Source organism: Gymnodraco acuticeps, unplaced genomic scaffold (assembly GCF_902827175.1).
Source record: "Gymnodraco acuticeps unplaced genomic scaffold, fGymAcu1.1, whole genome shotgun sequence".
Taxonomy (NCBI): Eukaryota; Metazoa; Chordata; class Actinopteri; order Perciformes; family Bathydraconidae; genus Gymnodraco; species Gymnodraco acuticeps.
Genome location: NW_022990692.1, coordinates 372,374 through 385,572, shown reverse-complemented (window position 1 = coordinate 385,572; position 13,199 = coordinate 372,374). Strand labels below are relative to the sequence as shown.

The window sequence follows — 13,199 nt, the reverse complement described above, 5'->3', positions numbered from 1 at the left end:
GAAATGGGCTTATTCTGAAGCACACCGGGCACTTTAAAATAAATCTATTGTCATTTGTTTTATGAGACAAATATCAGAGTTAAGTGAATCATCTGGTGAGCCAGGAGACTTGTATTGAGGCTTTGAACATCAAGCCAAAAACCTCCTCCTTCTGAAGTATTCTGTTTCTACTCTTCTTATTTTGGATCAGAGACGTTTTATAGGTGTCCCTATAAATCATAAAAGCTAACATGCGTACAGTAGATGTGCCTTATATCAATTTAACACAGGAATTGATGTCTCGCTGCTGGTGTAAAAATAGTCCGCCTGCAAGGGTGACACCTGTCCACTACCTTTGTCGCACACACACCTGTTCAGAAGTCACACACAGATGCCACATAAACAAATCACACACACAGCGTCCACAATAATAGCAGCACGTTAAAACATCGTGCGCGTCCGTTTATAGAGGTGTTCGTGATGCATGAGGACACACGCAGTATGACTCGAGTGTAGCTTTACATTTTAAAGTAGAGATAGTAATGAAAACAAAGCTATATATTCTTTAGTTCGGTAGCACAAATACAGCAGAGTATGAAACTATAAATCTCAACACATTATATAAACACAAATCTCCCCAATCTAATCCATTTAGCTTTAAACCCACATTGTAATAATAGTGGTGCACACAGAGAGGGTAATGTGCGCCCTTCCCCCACGATGAGAACAAAGTCAACAAAGCACAGGTCAGTAGTTATTAAAACACACTCAACACAAAGCGCTCCCTGTTCTCGCTGCACATCTCACTTATTGGATTTAAAGCAATAAAGGTTCATTTCATCAGGTCTTTGAAAATAACACTGCACTGTTATATGTTTGTTACTGTTCCTTCATGTTTTGGGGTCTTGTATATAGCCCCAAATACTCACTCTCTTATGGTCATTCACATCGTTGGCTGACTTCCATATGATCTTAGTCATAGGCTTCAAAGTCTCACTATGACATGGAGGAAAGGAGCAACATCAGCTGATCTGCCAGGGCTGCTCTACTCTTCCACTGTGCTCAACTCAATCCTGTCAAAACACACAACCATCTGAGGCAAAGAGAGGAGGGCAACAACGTGCAAATATAAAATCCAATATCTGCTCACAATAGAAACATATACCAAAGAGCACCTGACACGTTTCAAGGTTTTAGAGTTGCATTTCAAAACTGGTCAAACGACAACACTGACTGTAAGCCCTCAACCATAACAGCTGACACATTCAAGCTATATCAGCTCCAAGTGGACGACAACACTGCCTTCAACCACTGCCTTCAACCACTGCCTTCAACCACTGCCTTCAACCACTGCCTTCAACCACTGCCTTCAACCACTGCCTTCAACCACTGCCTTCAACCACTGCCTTCAAACACTGCCTTCAACCACTGCCTTCAACCACTGCCTTCAACCACTGCCTTCAACCACTGCCTTCAAACACTGCCTTCAACCACTGCCTTCAACCACTGCCTTCAACCACTGCCTTCAACCACTGCCTTCAAACACTGCCTTCAAACACTGCCTTCAAACACTGCCTTCAACCACTGCCTTCAACCACTGCCTTCAAACACTGCCTTCAACCACTGCCTTCAACCACTGCCTTCAACCACTGCCTTCAACCACTGCCTTCAACCACTGCCTTCAACCACTGCCTTCAACCACTGCCTTCAACCACTGCCTTCAACACTGCCTTCAACCACTGCCTTCAACCACTGCCTTCAACCACTGCCTTCAACCACTGCCTTCAACCACTGCCTTCAACCACTGCCTTCAACCACTGCCTTCAACCACTGCCTTCAACCACTGCCTTCAAACACTGCCTTCAACCACTGCCTTCAAACACTGCCTTCAAACACTGCCTTCAAACACTGCCTTCAACCACTGCCTTCAACCACTGCCTTCAACCACTGCCTTCAACCACTGCCTTCAACCACTGCCTTCAACCACTGCCTTCAACCACTGCCTTCAACCACTGCCTTCAACCACTGCCTTCAAACACTGCCTTCAAACACTGCCTTCAACCACTGCCTTCAACCACTGCCTTCAAACACTTCTCAGAGCAAGTGTCGATTAAAAAAAACAGCGTTACGTTTTCTGTGCACGATATCTCCAGTATTGGTCGATTACAGCCCCGCCCCCTACCAACTGATCTCCGTGTATTAAGTCATGAAATAGAAATGGTTCAAACCTGTTGCACTTAAACTGGTCGATAATGTCACAAGGTGGTGATGAGAAAAAACAGACATAAAAACACAAAAAGGCCTTTTTAAAAACCGGTACTAGTGCGGGAGTTTCTGTACAGATACGGTATACTGATTTAAATTCTACTAAAGATATCAAATATGAAATGTCTTTTAATCCAAACAAATATTGTTTTATAATATAATAGCTTTTAATTCTTTATTTCTTTACTAGTCACATATCATGTGTGTTTTGTGATGGACTTTATGTTGACATCACTTTCATGCGTCAGAGGAGAGGAGTTACAGCACGCAGCAGGTGTAGGCGATATTAGGAGCCCCCAGCTCCCACCCTCTCTCTCTCTTCCTCTCTCCACCATCTCTTCTTTAAATACCCTCACCCCTCAGAAACAGACCTGGAGCCCTGAACCTGGAACAAAACAACTCGGGACAATGACACAAGGAAACAATGGCCCCGCTCTACCCAAACACAGAACAGGCCAACATAAAGGGACTCGCCTATTCCCCCCATAATATCGAAACAACTTTAAGACATATTTGAAGGAACCACAACTTCCTCTTACACTCTAGAAATACATTTGGTGAAGTCACATCTGTTGCTGTAGATACTTTCATTACTATTCATCGTTTTCAAATGGAACGACGACTACATCTGAGGTCATACAAATCGCTACTTGATACTTAGAAACCCACATTTGTGAAAAGTGATATCTTAAGATTGTTGACATAAATACATTGTGGCTTGCTTTATAGAGTTCTGAGTCAACTTAGGTTTCCAAAACTCAATCCAGTGTGAGATGTTTGCAAAGATAGGAAAGATAGACTGAATTGAATTGTAACTGTGTTGGATAATACTGGATCGTTTGAACTCGACGTACTCCTAAAACACATGGATATACACAAAGTGTTGAATAGGGGATGAGTAGATACTACTTGCTTTGATGTATTACAGCTACAACTGGCATAACTTCAAAACTCAAAGGTTTCACAAAGAGGATTATGTATTGGATTATAATGTAACCTACAGATGTGATTGACAGTTGTACAAATGTGTTGGCAGATGAAACTTTGAAATGAAGACTGTGGTACCAAACGTATTCCTAAAAACTCTGGAGGTCTTCGGGTTTGCTGACTGGGTTGAATAGATATTTCAATTTGGGTCAGTTCATGGTATTAAAGGCCATTCATTGAAATGAGGTTAGTAGTAGGACCTGAATATCAATAGGTCAATTCAGATTCATTAGAAAGCAGATTTCTCTCATCACAATCTTTATGAAAATTACACTAAGAATAGTTTTAAGTTAAGTGAATAAATCCCCAACACCAATGTATCACCCGTGCTTTCCCCCTCTTCTCTATGGAGGATTAACGGGCTAATATCCCAGAGACCCTGCTGACAACAGGGGCAACACCGGCCTAGGACACCCCTTCTAGTGGAAGCATGTGCATCAACACTGTGCCAGATGCCAGTGAGATGCACTGTGGGCACGAGGGATTACAGCTGGTGAGGGAGCAGGTGATGAGAGGCAGCCCTCTAGCCGTGAACACAGCCAGAACAATGCTAATGTTTTGAAAGATTTAAGGAAGGGATTTGTTCAAACGGAATGTATTATTAAGCTCCTACAAAGACTGTATATCCACAATGCCATGCTGTGTTTACACCTCAGATATCCCTGTGCTAAAACACAACTACAGAGATACCTGGTGTCAATGTGCTCTAACAAATAAGGTTATGGCATAAATCAAACGACCACATGGACACACAGGTGCCGACAACCCTGCACCGCGTTATCTACAACACCCAGATACTCGTTTATTTTCTGTCCGCGGCTGAACACTTCTTCAGGAATGGATGGCTAACCTGCTTCAGTCAGTCACTTGTTTTGACACAACCATCTGTCTGCGTCACAGTAATTGCTTCGACTCAGCGCAGGAAACATTGTGTCCCGCTCCGCTCCATTATGCTGCCTCACATTGTGTTCCACATGCTTCCAGGTTGCTGTGCTACCTCATTAATGATGCCAGCCAGGCCAACAACGTAACAATGTGCCCCTCCAGCACTGTCTCAGAGTATGTGTGTGTGTGTGTGTGTGTTTAACGATGGCAAGAAGTCAATACTATGGCAATTATGGCGAGAGAACCCACTACCAAATGTTTGGTGCCATATTGAATGCAGTGGCCAGTTCTTTCCTTAATTGGATGTCCATTTTCATGTAGCCTTATCTGGGAAGGATTACCTGTAATTGTCTGGCTGTGTTGCGAGATGAGGAAGGGGTAATGCTTGATTTAAGTTGTTATGTATGCTTACTGGTGCACCATGAAGTAATGGCTAAGAAGATACCGGCCATGGTTGACAAGTCAAAGCATATTCTGTCCTGTGTTTCCTCCTTTGCCATGACCTTGATAGGAAACATCAAGAGGTCAAGGATGCATGCTGACATGTTCACAATGACTAACGTGCTAATGTTGAGCCGTTTTGATATTAACTCTGTTCTTAGCTCACAGCGTGTGCATGCTACCATTTGCTCATTTGCACCAGCAGTGCTGAGGCTGACGGGAAAATCGTTAGTTTGAAAGGTCAACAGAACCAAACATAATGAAATGTCGACATATGACCGTCCATCCTATAATTGCTGAGGCAAATCACTCGGAACCATAATGTCAAAGTCAGGGGATCAGCAAAGGTATCAAGATTCATCCTCTGGGCACCTTCCTCCAAACATTTAAAGACCTTCACTAAAGCCACTGCTCTTGATGAAATAAAAAAATCGCTTTTAAGAAGTAAAAACACAATAACATACTATTTTTGATATATTGTTATGTATGATGGCATGGTGAAGTAGACAACAAGGCCACAAGTAACTCTTCATACCACTGTGACTTCAACTGTCAGTGAGGTTGAATATAATAACCCCAATGTTCTGCTTGCCACACACACACACACACACACCTTATCTTTCATTGTTCACTCTAATGCTGCCATCACCCTCTTTCTTGTTACACGAGTGAACATGTGAAGTGACTGAGTGCGTGATCGATGGTGGAGAATAAAGGTGAGAGCAGAGGTTCAGGGCTGATGGCGGCAGCAGCATGCAGAGTCTTTTGTCATTATACGAGCTCTGGACGAGGGGACACTGACACGGGAGACATAAATTGGTGTAAGTGGTTGCTGAGGATTTATGACGGAGCGGCTGGCCTGAGAAGGAGGACGTGTTTGGTGAGGGGAGAAGGAGGAGGGAGGTTGTGTCTAATTTCAGAAGGCAAGTTCTTTCTCTGAAATAAGAGGCAAAACTGTGCAGGCAGATCTCCAGTCAGCTAATTCCATCTCAACAGGAGCCTTGATCGTCACAGTACGTGTCAAACTGTCTGTAGGGACATGCGACCCAGCTACATTTCCCAGCATTCATTTCGCCAAAAGAGCAAAGTCACCTTGTCATTCAAATGCTGCCTCCATTAGAGAACCATAAACAATTATTTAAAGCTCTCTTACAGTACGGATTTAATTTGGTCATGTCTACATCGTGAAACTGCTGTCAGTCAATCAGGAAGTCCTTGTTTAGCTGCGAGCACAACGCTGTTAACAACGAAGGATGCAACAGCTAATAACCATCTTTCGCTCTACATGTAACAACTCTAACTTTACTAACAGCTTTTTTCATTCGATGGCTGCACCAAATTGAGGGCTATTGTATATTTAAATGCTCCGATTAACCATCTCAAAGTTCGATAGAGTCAAAGCTCATGGCGTTTTGCTAACATAACTGCAGCTTTCTCAGACACTATAAAGAACATGATGATATCTTCATGACCTCAGTCCTATTATAAGAGACCCATCATCTCAGTAGACATCCCACTGACGACTGTAACTTCTGCTACCAGCTGCCTATAAATACCCCCGCATGCAGCCAGCACTCAGCCCCAACATTATGAGCTTAGCCGATTTTTATTCTGCATAAAGACGGGTTCCGGTTTCTCTCGTTACTAAAGAAACCGACCGGTGGACATCCTTAGGACCTGAGGTGACATTTTGGAGATGTTCGGCCACGTATCCTCTGTGTGTCATTTGTTACCGAGGTCATACACTTGGCAGCTTGTGGTTTCCTCATAGACAAGTTTCCATTTTCTGGCACTGAGCCTGAAGATAATAATAACTAAAACTGAGAGCTTTGTACACTGACAAATGATTCATCTGCTGACCGCACAGGTCGCGTTTTCCTGCACTAACTACTGGAAGAAACCCCCCTGTCAACCATGCAATATTATATATATATATTTACAGACCCTTAGGATTGCTCTGATCAGATAAAGATGCTCTCCCAGCCCATCAATCATCATGTTTACATTCACCCGGAGGACTCTGCGCCTGTATCGCGTCTCGGCATTACAACACTCTGCGAGAACGTTTCTGTCTTTTAACTGTGCGTAGATCCTCAGGAAGCAGCAAACTTAACGGAAAGACTTTCATGCTTGTAAAATACAGAAGTATATGTCACACGTATGCACACCCTCACACACGCACGCACAATCCTCAGCACTTCCTGCAGCCTCCCAGGGATCCTGCACTAAAGCAGTTTATAGAAGCGTCCCTACATGGACACGGCTTCTGGAATAGCAACTGCTATTTGATCTGACTGCAAGTTCTCTCACCTCTCCACTTATGTTTAACCCTCGGTACACCTACTCTGCACATGCATCGCTCAACACAGACAGTTTGCTGCACTAATCAAGGCTATTATTTAATCACAATTCAAATGGAGTTATCTTTAGAGGACCCATTAAGTCTTGTGAAGGGCCCACTGCATATTAAAGTCCCCTTAAAGAAAAAACTAAGATGTATTATAGAGTGAACTTCTGTTAAACATTTTGTGAATGTGAAAACGTGATTCTAAGTTCATCCATCCTTTTACTTAGTGAAGTTGAAACACAAATGATTATGGAGCTTTTGTCACGTTTGACATTGTTCATCAGAATATAGCAAACATACTTCAATGAGAAACATGAACTATTTTGTCAAAAGACGATGCCTCAAATAAATACTGTCTTTTCTGTTTGTTGTTTACAAAAGTAAATATGTTAAATATTACAAATCTGATAATCCCACGTTTGTAGCTTGGTGCCTCATGTTAGCACGTCAGAGAGGTCTCTGGTGTGCTGAGTGGAAATATGCTGAGAGGTCCAGAGATCAGCTTGACACGGTAACTGTTGCTGCATGGGATCACATGACCCTGACAAAATGAATCATGGGAGGGAAATCTAAGATGCCAAGTTGCATGTTGGGATACGATACAGCAGCACGGGCAGTAAATGTCTCTGAGCTGTACCTGACACTAAATAACAAATCCTTCTATCATCAACTTCCAATGAAATTCTCTAAATCATCCTCCATAGATGAATACATCCTATATCAGACTATAAGCGCATGCCACATTATTAGGCAAAAGTGTGTCCCTACAGTGAAGGGAACATATAAAAACGTCCTTATCAATGGTAACATGATTTCACTATTTTCCGATCGTGACATCGAATAACTGAGAAAGACCTGAAGTGAAAGTTTCCATATTAATACAAATGAGCAGAAACAATACTAGGCCTAAAGGCAAACAACGTAATATTAAAATCCACACTAAATGTCACCAGGCTATGCTTACATATTGCCGCCATCCAATACATAGAGAAATGTTCACTAAGCTACCATCTCTGCGCATGTATTCCCTAGAAGAGCCAGTGTCTTAGTATTGTCTGGGGGAACATCAGGCGGGCGAGGATCAATGACCCCGGCTGCTTGCTGCACTACAGGCTGAGCTGTTAAAGAGCAAAATGAGATTAGACAAGAATAGATTTGATTACGCAGCACCCCAAGATGTCTCCTCGCCCACACACAGGGACATTACATTAGGTAGAGTGGATAAATATCCCATTACTCAATGTAACTTTATCACACTTGCATCTGAAGGTGATCCGTCGTTTGGTCATTTAACACCCTGTGGAATTTATGTTATTTTTTTACAGCAATTATGCTTTTTTTTTCTTTCTGTGAGTCCTGGGTATACATGTCCAAAAGGAGGCCAAAAGGCAACAAATAGGCAATAATTACCCAAATACTAATTCACCGGTTTACTTGTTTGCATGGTTATTCAATTAACAGGATACACACATGCTAATTTAATAAGAAATCTATGCATTTGAGTGTAAAGAAAATTCTCATTTTGCTGATAGTTTGATAACTGCTTACGTTATTTCCATATTTTAGCAAATATCATGATATAAAACGTTGTTTATTAATTATAACAATTTAAATGTGGCAAATGTCCTTATGCCTCCTTACAATGGGAAAGGGCCAATGTGTAGTATTGAGGAGGATTTATTTGTAGAAATAAACTATATTATGTTTTAATTTGAGCACAGACACCTAGAACTAAGAATTGTGGCGTTTAAGTTAGCTCAAATGTAGCTCTTCATATCTACACAGGTAGTCGGCCATGTTGTAGTGCCATGTTTCTACAGTTGCCAAGAAAGGACAAAACCAAAAAATGGCTCTAGAGGGAATTTCATGTTTTTTTCGTAAAGGTCTAGCTTGAATTTAGCATCTTAAAGTGTATGACAAGAAACACTGTATGACTTCATACGCTTTCTTTTGAAAGGTCCATTTGAACGTCAGAGACCACCTGATTTCCTCTGTGTGTTTGGGGTTATGTGGATGTATATAATAAGCATCCACCAAGAGGCTTAAGGGTCAGCTGGGCCCATTAGCCTGTTTATAACCCTATGTAATGGCTATTTATTGGTTATCGCTAGCATAAGCCTTGCCTGGCAGCCACTCTTTCACTTAGCAGCTGAACTCTTAAACTATGTGAAACTGAACACGACTTCAGTCACAGTGGTGAACTTTTTTGTGGATTGACATTTACATTAACACTTCAATACAAAAAAGCACAAGTACAACTGAAAGCAAGTCAATTGAATTAAGTGTATACAGGCCTGTGAAGCAGCATGCATCTATTATCAAGCACTTTTCTAATGATAGCTACATGTTGAGTTTTATCTCTTGAGCGAAAATATCTACTTCTGTCCTGATCCGGCCTTTTCGAAGAGCCAAACTGACAACCCAGCACTTCTTATTTCTAGGATTACAGTTGCTTTGAAGGAAGAATATCGGCGAGAAAAATAAATACAGCCAAAACTCTGTCCTTTCATATCTCCTTCAATCTGCCGCTGTTTGCTGGATGCAATATCTAACACGATTTTTGCCAACTCGTATTAAATGAAACTCCAGCTCGAAACCAAGACATGAATTATTTAGCTCGCAATTTACAAGATCTGCTCTATGATAAATATAAACCGATGCGTCAAGATGTACGACTATTTCTAATGTCCGGTATCAGATTCGGCATCACTGTGTGTTGACAAACAGTTTACTACAAGTGGTGAGGGGCTTTTTCCACTTAAATGTCCAGGATAAAAGAGGACAGATGGTGCGAAAGACTTCCTTTCATATTCATTGCACTGCAAAATGATGCACTGGCTATATTTATGGGCTGATATCACCTCCTTAAGCTTGATTTGACATGCCGAGAAGAGCATTGGAGTACAGTGACCTCCTCTCCTGGGAGGTGGAGAGGTGAAGACTAAAGAGACAGGCATGCAAAGTTTCTCAAGGCCTTTTATATCGTCTTACATTGAAGAACAGGTGCCTGAAGCGTCAAAAAGTGACTTATAATGGGCACAAAAATCGGAAAAACAAGACAAAGTGGGTCAAGGAAAAGACAACATTAGCTACCAAGGGATTTTTCGAGACTGGTGTTCAACCTGACAGCAGAAAAGACGGAAAGAAAGCAGGAGATGAAGGCAGGGAGGGAGAGGATCTGGGCAAGTTGAAATGTATTTTTAGGAAGATGTTTATTTGTAGGTCTGTGAAACCAACCCGGGGTGTATATCTACCAGCCTTGCCATCTCTCTCTCTCCCTCTCTGTCACCATCTGTTGAGGTCTCTCAGCCTGTCACTGTGCTCTGGCTCTATAGGTGGGAGACATTTTGCACTAACAGAACAAACCTGAAGATTCACTGCAAAGTAACAACTAAACATGCCTGTTAGATTGCTCTTTTCTACGCTGTAATGTACCACAACAGTGCAGATTAGTCTTTATAAAATTAGGTTAGATCAAATGAGATTAGGTTAGATTAGAGTAGATTATCCCTAATGGTGGCACCAGCAAAGATTAAAAGGGTATGCATTGTTAGAAGTAGTAATATATCAGGGTGATTTTGAATTTAAAACATATTAGTCAGATTATTTTCACTGCTGACATTCGATCATGTGACAGATTAGATAAGGAGCATGCAATTTATAATGCAAGAGCAGCTAAATTTACCTTAAAAAATACATATTGGCGTTACTATACCAGTACACAGCATTACAAGAAACAACATGGGTGCAGTCACAATGTATTTTTACAACACTCACACACTGAAGACAACATTGTGGCAGGAAGTGACTGTATCTAAAGGTTTATCAAAAATAAATTAGAACTCTTATTGTTTCTACATATATTGTTAAAATTATCATATTTTAAATTGTTTTATTTTATAGCAAAAAATGTGTTTTGGATGAAGTCAAAGTTATAGCTTTTATTTTTATTTTGCCACCAGAAAATAACCTATAAAATACACTGAAATGTCTTCAAAATAATGGTGAATGTTGTCAAATAACCAGTTAAGCATGTATTTCTCTCTGTTTGTGATTTTGGTGAAGTTATCATACATTTGAAGGCGTAATATTAAATTGGGCCTTGGGTGATTTATTCATGTCAGAGAGAGTAACATTAGGAGTGTTGAGTTTCAGAAAAAAGTGTTCTGTAATATCTTAACCATAATATCAGGGTAGAAATGGTAAGTATATTGAACTTATAAACGACAAGAATCTACCTGACAGGTATTTTCTTGAGCTCCTGGATTTCTGCAAGACGAGGATCAAAGATGGCGACCATGGCGAAACAAACATTTGAACTACCGGTGCTGATAACTATCTTTCTAAACTGAAACTGGCTGGTATGGTAATTTATGTGTCAGAAAAACATCTGTACAATTGATTTTGAAGTGTTTTAACCTTTGCCGGTGTTGTTTTTGTCCCAGTTTTGCGCCTACAGACGTCAGTTGACTTTGAGCTCTGACAGCTAATTAAACGCACCTGTCGAACTCGTCCCGCACGCGGACGGGAATGGTAGTCGCCTAGGCAACTGACAATATCCGGCAAAAAAAAAGTATATTTATTTATTTATATTTATTTATTTTACTTGTATTACCATTGTAAAAAAACAATAAGCGAAATCAATCAGTGACGTACAAAATGATAACAATACTATACTTAGCTTGGGAAACATGTGACTAGGATACTGTTTATTCTATACATTTTATTATATTTTTGGAAAAACAGTAGTCCCATTTTCCCAAAGAATAAAAATAGTATGATAGGAAAATGGGTGTTTCTCGGAAACTACAAGGAGCACTAAGTATTTGGTATCTATGAAATCATAAAACTATTATTATGATGAAGTGTGATTTTTTAGCTTCCCCAAAGTATGTCTGTAGCCTACCAGATTTTAAATAGTTAGACCTCTAAGAACAGATGTTGTCGCACTTTTCCTTATCATTCTAAATATAGTCTTTGGGCAAAATGGTTTAAATCCAAATGACAGAAGGTAAGTTTCTCTCCTTAATTCTCCAGGTTTGTTTAATGTTTTTTAAACACCCTGATTTACTTTTGTGTATTTTAAAGCATAAGTTATTATTCAACTGAGGGGGAAAGGCTGGGGAGGGGGGTTTTATATTTAGACGGTCTTCGCAAGGCAATCGGGGGTAACTGAAAGACAACACTGAGAAAGTTCCACGGCCTAAAATATCTGCACACACAGCTCCCAGCAGGGCTGAAGTGCCAGGTGCGAGGACAACAGATGCCCGGATTCATATTGTGCTGTTTTAGACTTTACACAGTTAGGCCAGTGATTCGGAAACCAATACATATGTCATGTTAAAATGCATAAAAAGTCACTCATTAATAGTGTGAGGGAATGGGTCAATCTGTGCGTAATTACGCACGGCAGCACAAGCGCTCGGAGCCTCCAAATCCAAACGTACCTTTCTCTGCTGCTTCTCCCAGGCGGGGTCCAGCAGCAGGTCCCTGTCCCAGTCATCCTCTTGGGTCATGTACACGGTTTCATTGTTGATCGTGTAGGAGTTGCTGTATGTCATATGGGATTCGACAGCTGTCATCATGCCGCCTTTGTCAGGACTTCACGTCCCCCTCACTTTATGAGAAAAAAAATTAATCAGCAGTAGTCGACGCCGTGAGGGCAATAGCCACCTTGAGACGAGGGGTCTCGCTTTCGGGGGGTGAGACAGAGGTACCGGTGCGGAGGTGGTGCTCCCACTACCAGAAAACACTGCTGGCTTGGTGCTCCTTTCTGGTCAAAAGTGGCACACGTGACCGCACCCCAATAAGTATGGGAACCGACAGCTTGGGTATCAGGTTCTGACCCTAAAATGGTTTAAAAGGCGGGGTAGTCTCCTGCGGGCAGGGTGAACTGGCTCCTGAGTGGTGGGGAGGGACGTCAATAACGCCCCCTCCCAGCAGAGAGGTTTTTATGGCCTCTGCAATGCACCTGTTGCTGTTAGTGACCCTCAATTGCAAATCCTGGCCTGTGTGGTTTTAATACCTCTCCTAGAAAACAGCTTCAAAGAACTTAAAGTCTCAAAAAGATGAGTTCATGTTTCTAAAAATGTTTATTCTCTGAATGTAGCCCCTGGCACCTCAGGCAAATAGCTCTTGGCCTGCTTTATAATGCAACAACAGACTAAACCATCTTATTCCACAGGCTGCATGTAAATGAATTGTTTATACTGTTTATTTTCTATTATTAACCATACTTCACGGTGTTCAGTCTATGAAGGAACATTGTGGTATTCTGTATTGCTTTTCCAAGTAC

The 13,199-nt window shown here is 41.3% G+C and overlaps 1 protein-coding gene across 1 annotated transcript in view; it reads right to left on the bottom strand.

Annotated features, from left to right (window-relative positions):
• actn3b (actinin alpha 3b) overlaps window positions 1–12,722 on the bottom strand; it is a 29,522-nt gene extending 16,800 nt beyond the window's left edge. Inside the window, exon 1 of the mRNA XM_034230382.1 lies at window positions 12,352–12,722. Within this exon, the coding sequence (XP_034086273.1) occupies window positions 12,352–12,489 (138 nt within the window). The 5' untranslated portion in view covers window positions 12,490–12,722. The remainder of the gene's footprint in view (window positions 1–12,351) is intronic.
• Between the last annotated feature and the right edge of the window lie 477 nt (window positions 12,723–13,199).